The 12,000-nt window shown below is 42.1% G+C and overlaps 1 protein-coding gene across 1 annotated transcript in view; it reads left to right on the top strand.

Moving 5' to 3' along the window:
* The window catches only part of NCBP1 (nuclear cap binding protein subunit 1), a 29,881-nt gene that overhangs the window by 14,324 nt on the left and 3,557 nt on the right, over nucleotides 1-12,000 (top strand). Inside the window, exons 16-21 of the mRNA XM_005529960.3 lie at nucleotides 455-577; nucleotides 1,743-1,845; nucleotides 3,182-3,275; nucleotides 5,754-5,857; nucleotides 6,525-6,639; nucleotides 11,783-11,926. Coding sequence (XP_005530017.1) covers nucleotides 455-577; nucleotides 1,743-1,845; nucleotides 3,182-3,275; nucleotides 5,754-5,857; nucleotides 6,525-6,639; nucleotides 11,783-11,926 — 683 coding nt within the window. The remainder of the gene's footprint in view (nucleotides 1-454; nucleotides 578-1,742; nucleotides 1,846-3,181; nucleotides 3,276-5,753; nucleotides 5,858-6,524; nucleotides 6,640-11,782; nucleotides 11,927-12,000) is intronic.

Below are 12,000 nucleotides of genomic sequence, written 5' to 3'. Positions count from 1 at the left end.
CACTAGAATATTTTAGGAGTAAACTTGATTTAATGAGCATACAGAAGGAACAGATACCATAAAGACTGAGGTAGAGAGAGGGACCATATTATTCCTTTTATTGCTCAGTAAATACAATCCTAAGTATAAAGGTGTCATCATCAAAGATACAGTGAGGAGAAACAAGGAAGTATTGTGTTTTTAGAAACCTGGTGGCAACTGAAGTAGAGCTTTAGTGAGGAATGTGATTGCCTGAGCTCAGGTCTAAGGGTTCTACTCCAAGTTTTGAATTTCACATGAAGACCAGAAAATGTGTTGATTGGTTTTATGGCATATTAAGGTGGACTCGGTTATTTGAAACACCAAATTGTAGGTGTAGCTGGGGATGATACTTGTTTCTCTATGAGGCAGACTAATGTTAAGAGTGCTCATTTACTTGCCTTTCCATATTTATGACCTCTTTGTTTTGGTTCAGGGTCTCTTCCTGGCTATACTGTGGCACTCTGTTTAACAATTGCAATTAAAAATAAGGCCAGCAATGATGAAATCTTCAGCATTTTAAAGGATGTGCCTAATCCAAACCAGGATGATGATGATGGTAAGATACAAGCTGTTAGGCTTTGACAGGCTGTCATTTATTCTGTGTGTGATCTGCCATGCTTTGAAAGCTGTGAGTGTGTTGGTTCACAGACCTGTATGCTTTTCCTTCTTGTAGTTGATTTCAATTTAGCAGTAAATACACCACTGTTAGTTTTTTTGTAAACATCTTATGTGCAGAGGCCTGCCTGTTTTTCCTAATAGAGGGAATCTGGTGCTTGAGGTGTATTTTCTTGCAAGTGGAATAAAAATAAAAATTGATGGAATAAAAGAATTTAACATTCCCTCAGCTTTCAGCAGCAGAGGGCAGTTCTGAAATACAGTGTTTCTGCCCTAAGAGCTTCCCTCCCCGATGTGCAGTCCCACAGCAACATGCCTGCTGGCTGGCATGTTCCACAGATGAAAACTCATGGTGGGACTACTAACATCCTCTTTAGCTGTGCAGCCACAGGCTGCCCTGATTCATAAAACCTTAGTGTTTTATGGAGTGAGGGCTGTGAGAGAGAGTTAGAAGTGATCCAAACAATGGCAAGTGCTTCATTTTTTTTTTGTAGTGTTTGCAAGGATTTAGCTACACAGGCGGAGAGCAACGGTGATCTGCTGGATTTTTTTTTTTTCCCTGGGATCCACTCACATTTCCTGATTTGCTTTAGTCATTGCCCACTAATTAGTGCTCTCCCTTCTGCCTGTCTTCAGCTGCAGAAGGGCACCTGACACCATTCACCATAGTAGTCACATTTTCTGTACATGCCTGGTGGATCTTTCTCCTATATCCTAAATATAGCCTCTGTATGTTAATAATCCTTACCTTCCCCCCTCCTCACTACACCCCAGTCTTTATGGCCTTCCAAGGCCCTCATCTCGGTGCACAACTGCAGTTTCCTTTGCTGACTTTCTGTGTTACCATCACATGTTGAGGTGGCTGTGTCTGCATTAGAATTCCATGTTGGTGGGGAAGCTTTCTGCACATCTCCCTGGCAAAATTGGAGCCTGGAACTGCACATTTTGTGGGAGTCTTTACTAGCTCCTTGCTCAGCTCTGCAGAAAACTATTGATGGAACTCACGTGAAATGAGCTAAAACCATAAGTTACCTCTACAGTTGTATGAGTAGCTTACATGCTTTACTTGGAAGTATTTATTGGTTTCAACTTCAAATAACTTGCAGGTGAAGGATTTACTTTCAACCCTCTGAAAATAGAAGTCTTTGTTCAGACCCTGCTCCATCTAGCTGCAAAGTCTTTTAGCCATTCCTTCAGCGCCCTGGCAAAGTAAGTATAATATGTTCATTATTTTGGGGCGCACAGAACAGTTTAATTCTGACAGTGAAATGCATGATAAAAGAAGTGGAATGCAAGCTTCAGCAGTGTTGCTACTCCACAAAGCAACATGACTAGGAGAGCTAATGATATTGCTTACCAAAGGAATGATAATGTAAATCCTAGATTATACATATGTGAATGGAATTAGCAGAAATATATACATTACAGCCATGTGATGTAAATGAGACAGGTTTGGAAAATTCCTTCATTTTTGTATTGCTTATTTGCTGATTATGGCAAGGAAAAAGGGATTCTCCCTACATTTCAGTGACTGGGTAGCTGCCATTGCAGTATCTTGTACTATGAATATGAATCTAGGACAATAATATCTGTATAAAAACAAAGGGAAAGAAAAAGAAAACGTGAAACTTCAAAACAGTATGCTGTTAATGTCTTCTGTCTACCAATGCAGAATAAAATCCATCCTAAAAAAACCTTATAGTACATCCCTTAAAGATGTGTTGGAACTGCAAAGAGTTTACTGCACAATTTTTACCAAAATAGCATTTTTAGCAGAATAGCATTTTTAATCCTGTGTGTTTTGGAGTTGATTTTAAATGGTTTTGTTACATGAAAGGTAGTCATGTGTATTTTAAATGAGTTATTTTTCTATCTGTCCCTAAAGATAGATAAACCTACTACAAAAAACATGCATCTGGAAGCTCTAGAGAGGCAGTGTTGGCTGCAGGTAGTAACCTGCAGTCAGGAGTAAAAGAGGCAGGGTGATTCATATACTTAAACCATGCTATTTTCTCCGCTGTACAACAGCAGTGGCAGCCAAGAGATCAAGAAGAGCCTCTTATGCTTTATAGTTATATTACAATAAGCTGGGCTATGAATGCTGTGTAGCAGTCAGAGTAACTGCTAAAATAGATGCTTTTAGCAGCCTCTCCTTGGAAAAGAGGCACTTAGGATAAGTGTCTCAAGTTGCGGAAACACGTTAAGAGGAAGGTCTAAGGCTCAAAAGGCAGCAAATTTTGGTTCAGCTGTGTATGGATAAACACACGAAGCAGAAAAATGCCTCCTGCTTTTGAGAGCCTGAGAAATGTAGCCTAGCTTCAGGAAGTAGCTTCACCATGAAGATGCAAGTTGCTTTTAGGAGATGTCATTTCTTTGTAGACTATTTTAGCTTAGGATGGCAGTATTTTCCAGGGAACAGTTGTCTAAGAAATGCTGTAGATAATCACATAATTTTCTTTCGGCCAATCTAAACCTCTTGCCTTATATCTGCTTGTCCTTTCACCCGGTCCCAGTCTATTTATTGACTATTTACTTCTATTAAAAGGTTTCATGAAGTCTTCAAAACACTTGCTGAAAGTGATGAGGGGAAACTTCATGTTCTGAGGGTTGTGTATGAGGTTTGGAAGAATCATCCACAGGTAAGAGGCTGGAATGTGGTGAAGTTTCAACTGTGAATGTTGTGACTTTCAACTCACAGAGGTCGTACGTGAATTAAAAAATGCACAGTTTGTTTTACATCCTTTAAAATAACTAGTCACTTTGAGAAAATCTAAGAAGATTGTATTTAGTGTTGCTACTACTAAAATGAAGGCCGGACATAAAATATATACCATCAGTGGTGCTGCTTTTTTTCTCAAGAGCTCACTGTGAAAGGGCAAGTGCTGTCAATTAAGACTCAGATTCATACTGTGCTGGCTGTTGAAAAGAGAGTAACTTTTGCCAAAATCATGGTTTTGTTCAAAGTTGGAATGCAACATAAATACGTAAATTTAAGTAAGATGTAGATTACATATCTAAAACGAGCCACAATCTTAGAAATGTGGAAGCCTAGGGATTTTTAGGGCTTTTTTTTCCCCCAACAATTGCTAGTGAAAGCTATCCAGTTATTACCCAGAGCTCATGCTGGAGTCACTATTGTGTGTGGGCAGGGTGAGTAGAGCTGCAGCAGTGGCTGTTCAGAACAGATCAGTCTTACAGTGCTGTGATAATGTTCATTCTTGAGCCAGAGGAAATAACACCCTTAAAGACCTACAAAATATGCCTTGGTTGTTTAAGCCGTTCAGTTTTTTCACAGCAATTGTGTTTTTCCTCAGCTGTCATTTTTCTATGAATAGAAATCAATGAGGAACTCAGGCTGGCTTTGCTTGCGTTGGGTACTTCACATGTTCCTTGCCAGTTTGTTTGTGTTGCTGGAGAGCGGACTTCTGTGCTGGAAAGTGGACTGTAGCTCTCAGTTGCACAGGCCAGGCTATAAGAAGTGATGCCACTGAGAACCCTTGCATCTGCTACTAGACCTGTGGCCATTCTCAAGTGAAAAAAATGAGCACCTAGAAGATACCTACACAATCTGTTACCTCTCTTGAAAACATAAAAAAAGGAGGATTTTTTTAAAAATACATTTAACTTATTACCCAGTTTACTGACCTTGAAAATGTGGCATTTACAGTCTGACCTACTTTTTGCTGCCATTTAACTGGATCAGAAGAAATTTCATTACTGCAGTGTAGTACCTATATCAGCTTCCTCTTCATTTCTTTGTATTGCAGCATTACCAAACTGAGGTGGAGGTTTCAAACCCAGACTAAATAGTCATGTTAAATTTTTATGAATAAATCAAGTACCCTTGTAAAAAAATCTCTCAAGTGCAAAACTTGGGAAAGTCTGGTGTTTGCTGTTCTGCTTAATCATGGAACTTTTCTTCTCTTGCTTTTACTGCAGTTCAGTGGTTTTTAGTTCTGATCAAGCACTTTCTTCTTATTCCCAAGTCCTCAAACTCCTTGTTACACAGAAGGAATGGTGCATTCACAGCAGGGCATGTGTCCAGAGTTTGGGAACACCCTTTGATTTGGTTCAGACCAACAATGCTTATATGCCTTAGAGCACTAATGAGTGGTCTGTGCTGCAGGTAGTGATTTAATAGCAGGTGTCAGTAGTCTCTGGACTTAAAAGAAAGCTGGTGTTTTTTCTTCATAAAGAGAAACTTTAACATTGAAATTAAATACTTTCTCAAAATCCTAGATGTGTGTTTTTCGAAAGACCAGGCTAAGTAATCAGAAATCCTTCCTGGCAATACAGAAAGACAAATAAAGCATAGGATACTATCCTGGGACTTGAAAGTTGGGTGCTGAGTCCTCTGTATGATTCATTCAGTTATTTTAATTTTCATTCCTTAAAAGGAGCTTTGTTACACTTCCTCATTTGACAACGGGTGGTTGTAAGGATAAATACAGTGCAGGCTGTGGTCCTTAGATACTGTGGCATTCAATCACATGAGTAACTAAGATAAGCCCTTTTTTCTGAACAGCTTGCATCTTCTTTAGTCAGTAACTCTTCTCTGCAGTTGCCTGCTAGATGGCTTGCAACTCCCTCAGAATCATGGCAGTGCCTGTAGCAAGTAAGCCTTTCCACTGACTCCACGACACTCGTTCCTTCTGTCCTGAAGTTAATGGGCCCTGTAGAGAAAAGCTTACTGTCACATTTGAAGGCTTTTGCAATTCAAGGAGAGTAGGCTAACAGCAGCTCCTTCATTATGGTGATCTGATAGGTATATGTGCTCTAGTTAGAGTAGTTTGATGTCAAATACTAGCGCTCGTGTCTCAAGGTCTCAGTTCCAACTCTGATTCTTATAGTTTTTGCTTTTGTGTGGGAGTATGTATGCTAACAAAGACTGATACTTTGAGAAGCAGGTATAGTTGTTAACAAAATTAGAATGCTTCATGTAATTGATACAGATCCCCTCATTTGAAATGTTTTAAGCTGGACTACCCAGTTTGTTAAAGTATACAAAATTACTCAGTAATACCGCTGATGCAGAGTTGCATCAAATCATCTCTGGTTTTATCTGAGGCTGGAATATTTTACATAGATTTGTGTGTATTGTCTTTCACAAAATACAGATGATTGCTGTGCTTGTGGACAAGATGATTCGGACACAAATTGTTGACTGTGCTGCAGTAGCAAACTGGATCTTTTCTTCAGAGCTGGCACATGATTTTACTAGGTAACAAGAGCTTGGTTTGGCTTGTTGTCTTTGATTTACTACTTTAAGTTGCCAGTACATAGTTCAGTCTCTGAAAACTCAGTAGTGTAATGAGGTACAATTAGGCTTTTGCCCTTTCTACAAAACATGTACTTTAACATTTTTCTTTCTGAATTAGGGTATGACTGTAGGTGTGACAGCACAAGATTGCTGCTAGCATGTAATTTTAGCATGTAATTTAGTAGTGTCTAAGCCTGCTGAAGTATAACTGTTCGTAGACAGAGTCTTTTGCTGTGTGTTGTATCACTGCTGGCTGGGCACGGTCCTGGCCTCTGGGGGTGGCGTGTAACTTGTACCACCACTGATACATTGCATATTGAGATCGGGAGAACTGTTCAATCTGAGGAGTCAAGTTTGGTGTTAGTAGTCTTGCCATGTGTACATTAAATAAAATTCTGACTCTGAAGTATACTGCAGCAAATAGGCAAGAACTGATTGTTAGGATTTCTTGCCTTACAAGTATGTTTACCTGTATGCTGAGTATTCGTTCACTCTGGTAGATGTCTCTTTAAATGATACATAGATTTTTAACTTCTCCCACTTCCATTTTTCTGTTAAGAAACTACATTTAGTTTCCTATTTTCGAGTCGTGTATAATGTGGTGTTTTGAGCTTTGTGTCTTTCCTAGGTTTTATATCTGGGAGATCTTACATTCCACAATCCGTAAGATGAATAAGCATGTCCTGAAGATTCACAAAGAGCTGGAGGAGACTAAAGCGAGATTGGCCAGGCAGCACAAAAGAGTGAGTAATTTGTTTGTAAATTTTAAACCAAGTTATACAAGTCTGCATGCTGATGTACAGACACACAGTTGGTTTTGGGAAGGACTGAATATATATGATTCTTCAGGAAGTATGTCTGCAGAGATGTGGCCAGCTGTAGCACTGAGACATCAAAAATCAGATGCATGTTCTTGGTTTGCCTTTCTAATGTTAGCTGTAATTTAAGAATGTAGTAAATTTTTTTAAGGGAGTTCATATGTATTTGGTCTGTTCAAGTTCTCTCTCACAAGTTTCTCTTCCGATACGATCATGTCTTCCACTTGCCTTCTAATCTGGATTCCAATTACCTTATTAGAACAGTAGGAACAGTTACAAATTATTTATAGTAAGTTCTGTTAAAGAGTGCTCTTGTGGCTTCCATGCAGAAGTGCACAGAAACAGCTATTTGCAATTGAGAAGTTAGCTGTTGCTGTTCTTCTGATGGATGCTGCTGGATACTGACACAGGCATGGCACTTCCTTTTTCCAGCTTATTTTCCTGAATACAGTTGCCTGATCTTGCATTATTAAATACAACAAACTGATGAGGAAGCAGCTGCTGTTGTGTTCTGTTGTCTCAAGGGGGCCAGAAAAATGGCATGAGTGTCTTCAGTGTGGTGGCTGGAAAAGATAGGGCCCAAGGAAGCTTGGCTGAATGTAGTACTTAGTTATGACAGAATTAAGTCATTTATAAATACACTGAATTGCAGAAAGCAAGAGAGAATTTCTGTGTTTCTTTGAGGTCTGTAAGTGTGTTTACCTGCATAAAACCCTTAGCTAGCTCCAAAATTTTGAATGAGGTTAGTGTCAAAATGTGACATAGGGCCCGCTGATGGTTTTTGAAGAAGGCTCCTCAAATCAGTCAGTTGTTCAGAAGCTCCTGTTGAGAGATCACTAATAACTTGCTAGTGTTGGTTCATCCCAGCCCCTTCATCTTGTTTCCTTCACTCACACAATAGCCATCCTGCTTGCATCCTCAGACTACATTGATGAGCAGTTAATAAATGCCTGTGATTATGGAAGACTTAGATGCAATCATTGATCTTACTGTGAGGCAAAGAGCTTCTCTGGCATCTCTAAGTATACCAGTGTTTTAATTTCTGTCTTTGTCTCTTGCTGCAGCTCTTTATTAGTTAGTACTTTAAATGAGTATTGTGCCAGGAAGAAGCATTTGTATGCAACAGTGAGTAGTTCTGCAGGCTGTTGCTCTGCTGCATGACCATTCCTTTTAGAGGATGTAAGCCATCAAGGTTTGGTGTCACCAGCATGAAGGGGATTCCTTTACCATGGAATGAGTCCAAGGTTTGCATGCTTTATCTTGGTCCTTAAGTGTTTTGAGTTCTGAAAACCTCTATAGATGGGAAAAAGGCAACTTCCTATAGAGAGAATAAAATTAAATTCTCACTTGCTTTGGTAAGTCTTTTTTATTTTTTACACTGATTCAGAGCTATACCTGCCTTGTAGTTGTGAACTTCACGTCCTGGGCTGTAGTTAACACATGGCCCTGTATTTGTCCCAAGTTACACATGCTTCTTTTACAGATATTTCAAGTTTCAAGCTGGTAATTTATGGATGTTTTTGTACAGAAACAGCTATATGATACTAAAGCAGTGTCTTGTGTTTGAATTTACCATAATCCATCAGATCCTGCCTTTCCTCTTCTATGCCTTGTAGTATAACTTAAGACTTAGTCACCTGAGCTTCCAAGGCTGGTACTTAGGTGTATTTTGTGGGTGATGGTGGTGGTGTTGTGTTGTTTTTGATGCCATGAAACATGTCATGTTCCTAGTTAGTAGATAAGTTGCTATGCTTGCTCTTTCTAGTTTTGCAAGTAGCCTTTTTGATCATGAATATAGGGAATCCCCACTTCAAAACACCGGCTCCAGTCTTTAGTCTTCCTGTTGTGCTAATCAGGTGGATTCGAGTTCTTGTACCAAGTGCAAGAGAGAATTTACACCAGGTGCATTATTTTTTTGAAGCCCTGAGATTTCAGAGCTCTTTATTTAATGAATTACCTGTCTTGCTGCAGTAGATGCAATTTGAAAAAATCTATGCCAGATTGTTTTTAAAAAGTTGTTCATTACCATGTAATGGTAAAGTTAGCAGGCATATTACCTTTCACTGTGTTTTCCTTAAATAAATCATGAAATTATAGAATGGCCTGGGTTGGAAGAGACCTCAAAGATCACTTAGTTTTAAGCCCTTGCCATGAGCAGGGACACCTTCTACTAAAACAGATTGCTCAAAGTTCCATCCAGTCTGGCCTTGAACAGTCCCTAGGGTGGGGCATCCTCAGCTTCTCTGGGCAACCTGTGCCTCACCACTCTCACAGTAAACAATTTCCCTGTTTCTTATCTAAACCTACTCTTTCAGTTTAAGGCCATTCATCCTTTTTCTAGCACTGCATGCTCTTGTAATTAGTCCCTCTTTCTTGTAGTCTCCCTTCAGGTACTGGAAGGCCACAGTTAGATCACCCCAGAGCCTGCTCTGCTCCAGGCTGAACAAACCCAATCCTCTTGGCCTTTCACTTGTAAGAGAGATACTTCATCCCTCTTGGCATCATCTTGGTGTCCCTCCTCTGGACTCACTCCAGCAGCTCCACGTCCTTCCTGTGCTGGGCCCCCAGAGCTGGATGCAGGGTTCCAGGTGGGGTCTCACCAGAGCAGAGCAGAGGGGCAGAATCCCCTCCCTCCCCTGCTGCCCATGCTGCTCTGGATGCAGCCCAGGACACGTTTGGCTCTCTGGGCTGGGAGTGCCCATGGCTGGGTCATGTCCAGCCTCTCACCCAGCAGCACCCCCAAGGCCTTCTCACAGGGCTGCTCTCCACCTGCTCAGCCCCAGCCTGTGCTGATGATGCTGGGGGTTGTCCTGACCCAGGTGCAGCACCTTGAACTTGGTCTTGTTAAACCTCATGAGATTCCCATGGGCCCCTTCTCGAGCTTGTACAGGTGCTTCTGGTTGGCATCCTGTTCTTCAGGAATGTCAGCTGCACCACTCAGCTTGGGGTCATCTGCAAGTTTGATGAGGGTGCACTCAACCCCTTTGTCTGTCGTTAATCAAGATAACACGGGTCCCAGTACAGACCCCTAAGCGACACCACCTGTCACTGATGTCCCACTGATTGGGACTTAGATTTGTTGACCAGTACCCTCTGAATGCCACTGATTTCTTATCCATGTAACAATTCACCCATCAAATCCATCTCTCCCCAATGTAGAGAGACGGATGTTGTGGAGGACCATGATAAATGACATCTGCTGCCCTTGTCCACTAGTGGAGTCACTCCATCACAGAAGGCCTGCAGGTTGGTCAGGCAGGACTTGCCCTTGGTAAAGCCATGCTGGCTGTCCCAGATCACATCCCTGTCCTCCATGTGCCTTAGCACAGCTTCCAGCAGGATCTGTTCCATGATCTTCCCAGGCACAGAGGTGATCCTCACAGGTCAGTTGTTCCAGGGATCCTCCTTTCTACCCTTTAGAGACAGATACAAGGTTTTCCCTTTTCCAGTCACCTGGGACTTCACCTGACAGCCACAACTTTTCAAATGTCATGGAGAGTGGTTTGGCAGCTATATCAGCTGGTTCCCTCAGGACTCTAGGATGCATCTCATAGGCTCCCATAGACTCTAAGTATGTTCAGGTTTTTCAGGTGGCCATGAACCTGATCTTTACTTAGAGTGAGAGAGACTTTGCTCCCCCATCCCATCCTGCTGCTCATCCACTTGAGAGATGTGGGAAGAGGGGTTACAATTGAAGACTACAGCAAAAGAAGTTGTTGAGTACCTCAGCTTTCTCCTCAATAGTTGTTGCTAGCATTGTCTTATTGGGGACACACCTCCTTTGACTTCCCATTTCTGGCTGACAAGCCTTCCTGTTACTCCTTGTGTCCCTTGCCAGGTTCATTTGCAGCTTTGCCTTGGCCTTCCCCACCCTATCCCTACCCAACCCAACTCTGTCTCTGCTCTTCCCAGGTTGTATGCCCTTGTTTCCACTGTTTCTGCATTTGCTTCTTTCTTTTTAGTTTGACCAGCAGTTCCCTGCTCAGCCATGTCAGGCTCCTGCCTTCCTCGTCTGATTTCTTGCTCCAGGGGATGGCAAGCTCTTGCTTTCTTGTGGAGATTTGCCAGCTCTGTTCCTCTCCTTTGTCCCTGAGGGCAGTCTCCCAGGCAGTCTCATTGACTGTGTCCCTGAAAAGCTGAAAGTCTGCTTTCCTAAAGTTCAGGGGCCTCTCTTGACTCCTTTCCTGACACATATCCCTCAGGACTGTGAATTCCACCAAGGCATGGGCACTGCCTCCTATCTTGATGTCCCGCCGTAGCCCCCTTGTGATGGTGACCAACAGATCCAGTGATACCTCCCATTGTAGGGCTATTTCCTGGGTCAGGAATTTATCCTCCATGCATTCCAGGAATCTCTAGGATTGCCTACAGCTACTTTTCCAGCCTGTGCAGGGGTGGTTGAAGTCCCCCAGGAGCCTGTGAGCACGATGCCTTCTGTAGCTGGAACAAGAAGGCTTTGTCAGTGGTCTCTCCTTGATCAGGAGCTGGTCATAGACAGCGATCAAAAGGCTCCCCTTGTTACCTCAGTCTGGGGTCATCACCCACCAGCTTTACACTTGCTTATGGCTGTTCTTCGGAGACTCTTCATGCTCAGTCCAGCTCTTGATATAGAAAGCAATCCCTTTGTGTCTCTTTCTTCCCATGTCCCTTCTGAACATCCTGTGGCCATTGTCAGTCACCCTCCAGTCATGGGATCCATGCCACCGAGTTTCAGGTGTGACAGCAAGGTTATAGCTGTCAAGCAGCACAGCAGCTTCCAACTCCCCATTTGCTGCTCTGGTGTAGGGGCACCTCAGCTGGCCTGTCAGCCACAGCACCTTCCTGGAGGAAAACCCCTTAATTCTGATAAATCTCTGTGCTTGCTCTAGTTTCTCCAAAATCTTGGTATTAACTTTTTTTTCAGGGCTTTGCCATATTAGCATTTTTCCTTCCAAATTTTTGTCTGGAATTGTGTGTTGCTCTACAGTTGTTCTGCAGACCTTTCCACACATGGAAGTGGTATCCATTCATATCCATCATTTGCCCTTGCCAAATTACTGGTTAAGTCCTGTGTTGTTGTTATTTACAGCGAGACAGTGATGATGACGATGATGATGACGACCGGAGTACTGATCGGGAAGATGGACCACTGGAAGAGCAGATAGAGCGCTTGCAGGAAAAAGTAGAGTCAGCCCAGAGTGAGCAGAAGAATCTCTTTCTTGTTATATTCCAGGTAATGATGGTCAAAGTGTCTTCTTAGTTTAGGTTTCAAAGTTACTTGATTTATAAGCTTTCAGCATCACTACC

The sequence above is a fragment of the Pseudopodoces humilis genome, chromosome 4 (assembly GCF_049639895.1).
Source record: "Pseudopodoces humilis isolate 2021_Gansu_Grassland_sample_001 chromosome 4, ASM4963989v1, whole genome shotgun sequence".
Classification (NCBI taxonomy): Eukaryota; Metazoa; Chordata; class Aves; order Passeriformes; family Paridae; genus Pseudopodoces; species Pseudopodoces humilis.
This window is presented reverse-complemented; position numbering and strand designations above follow the sequence as displayed.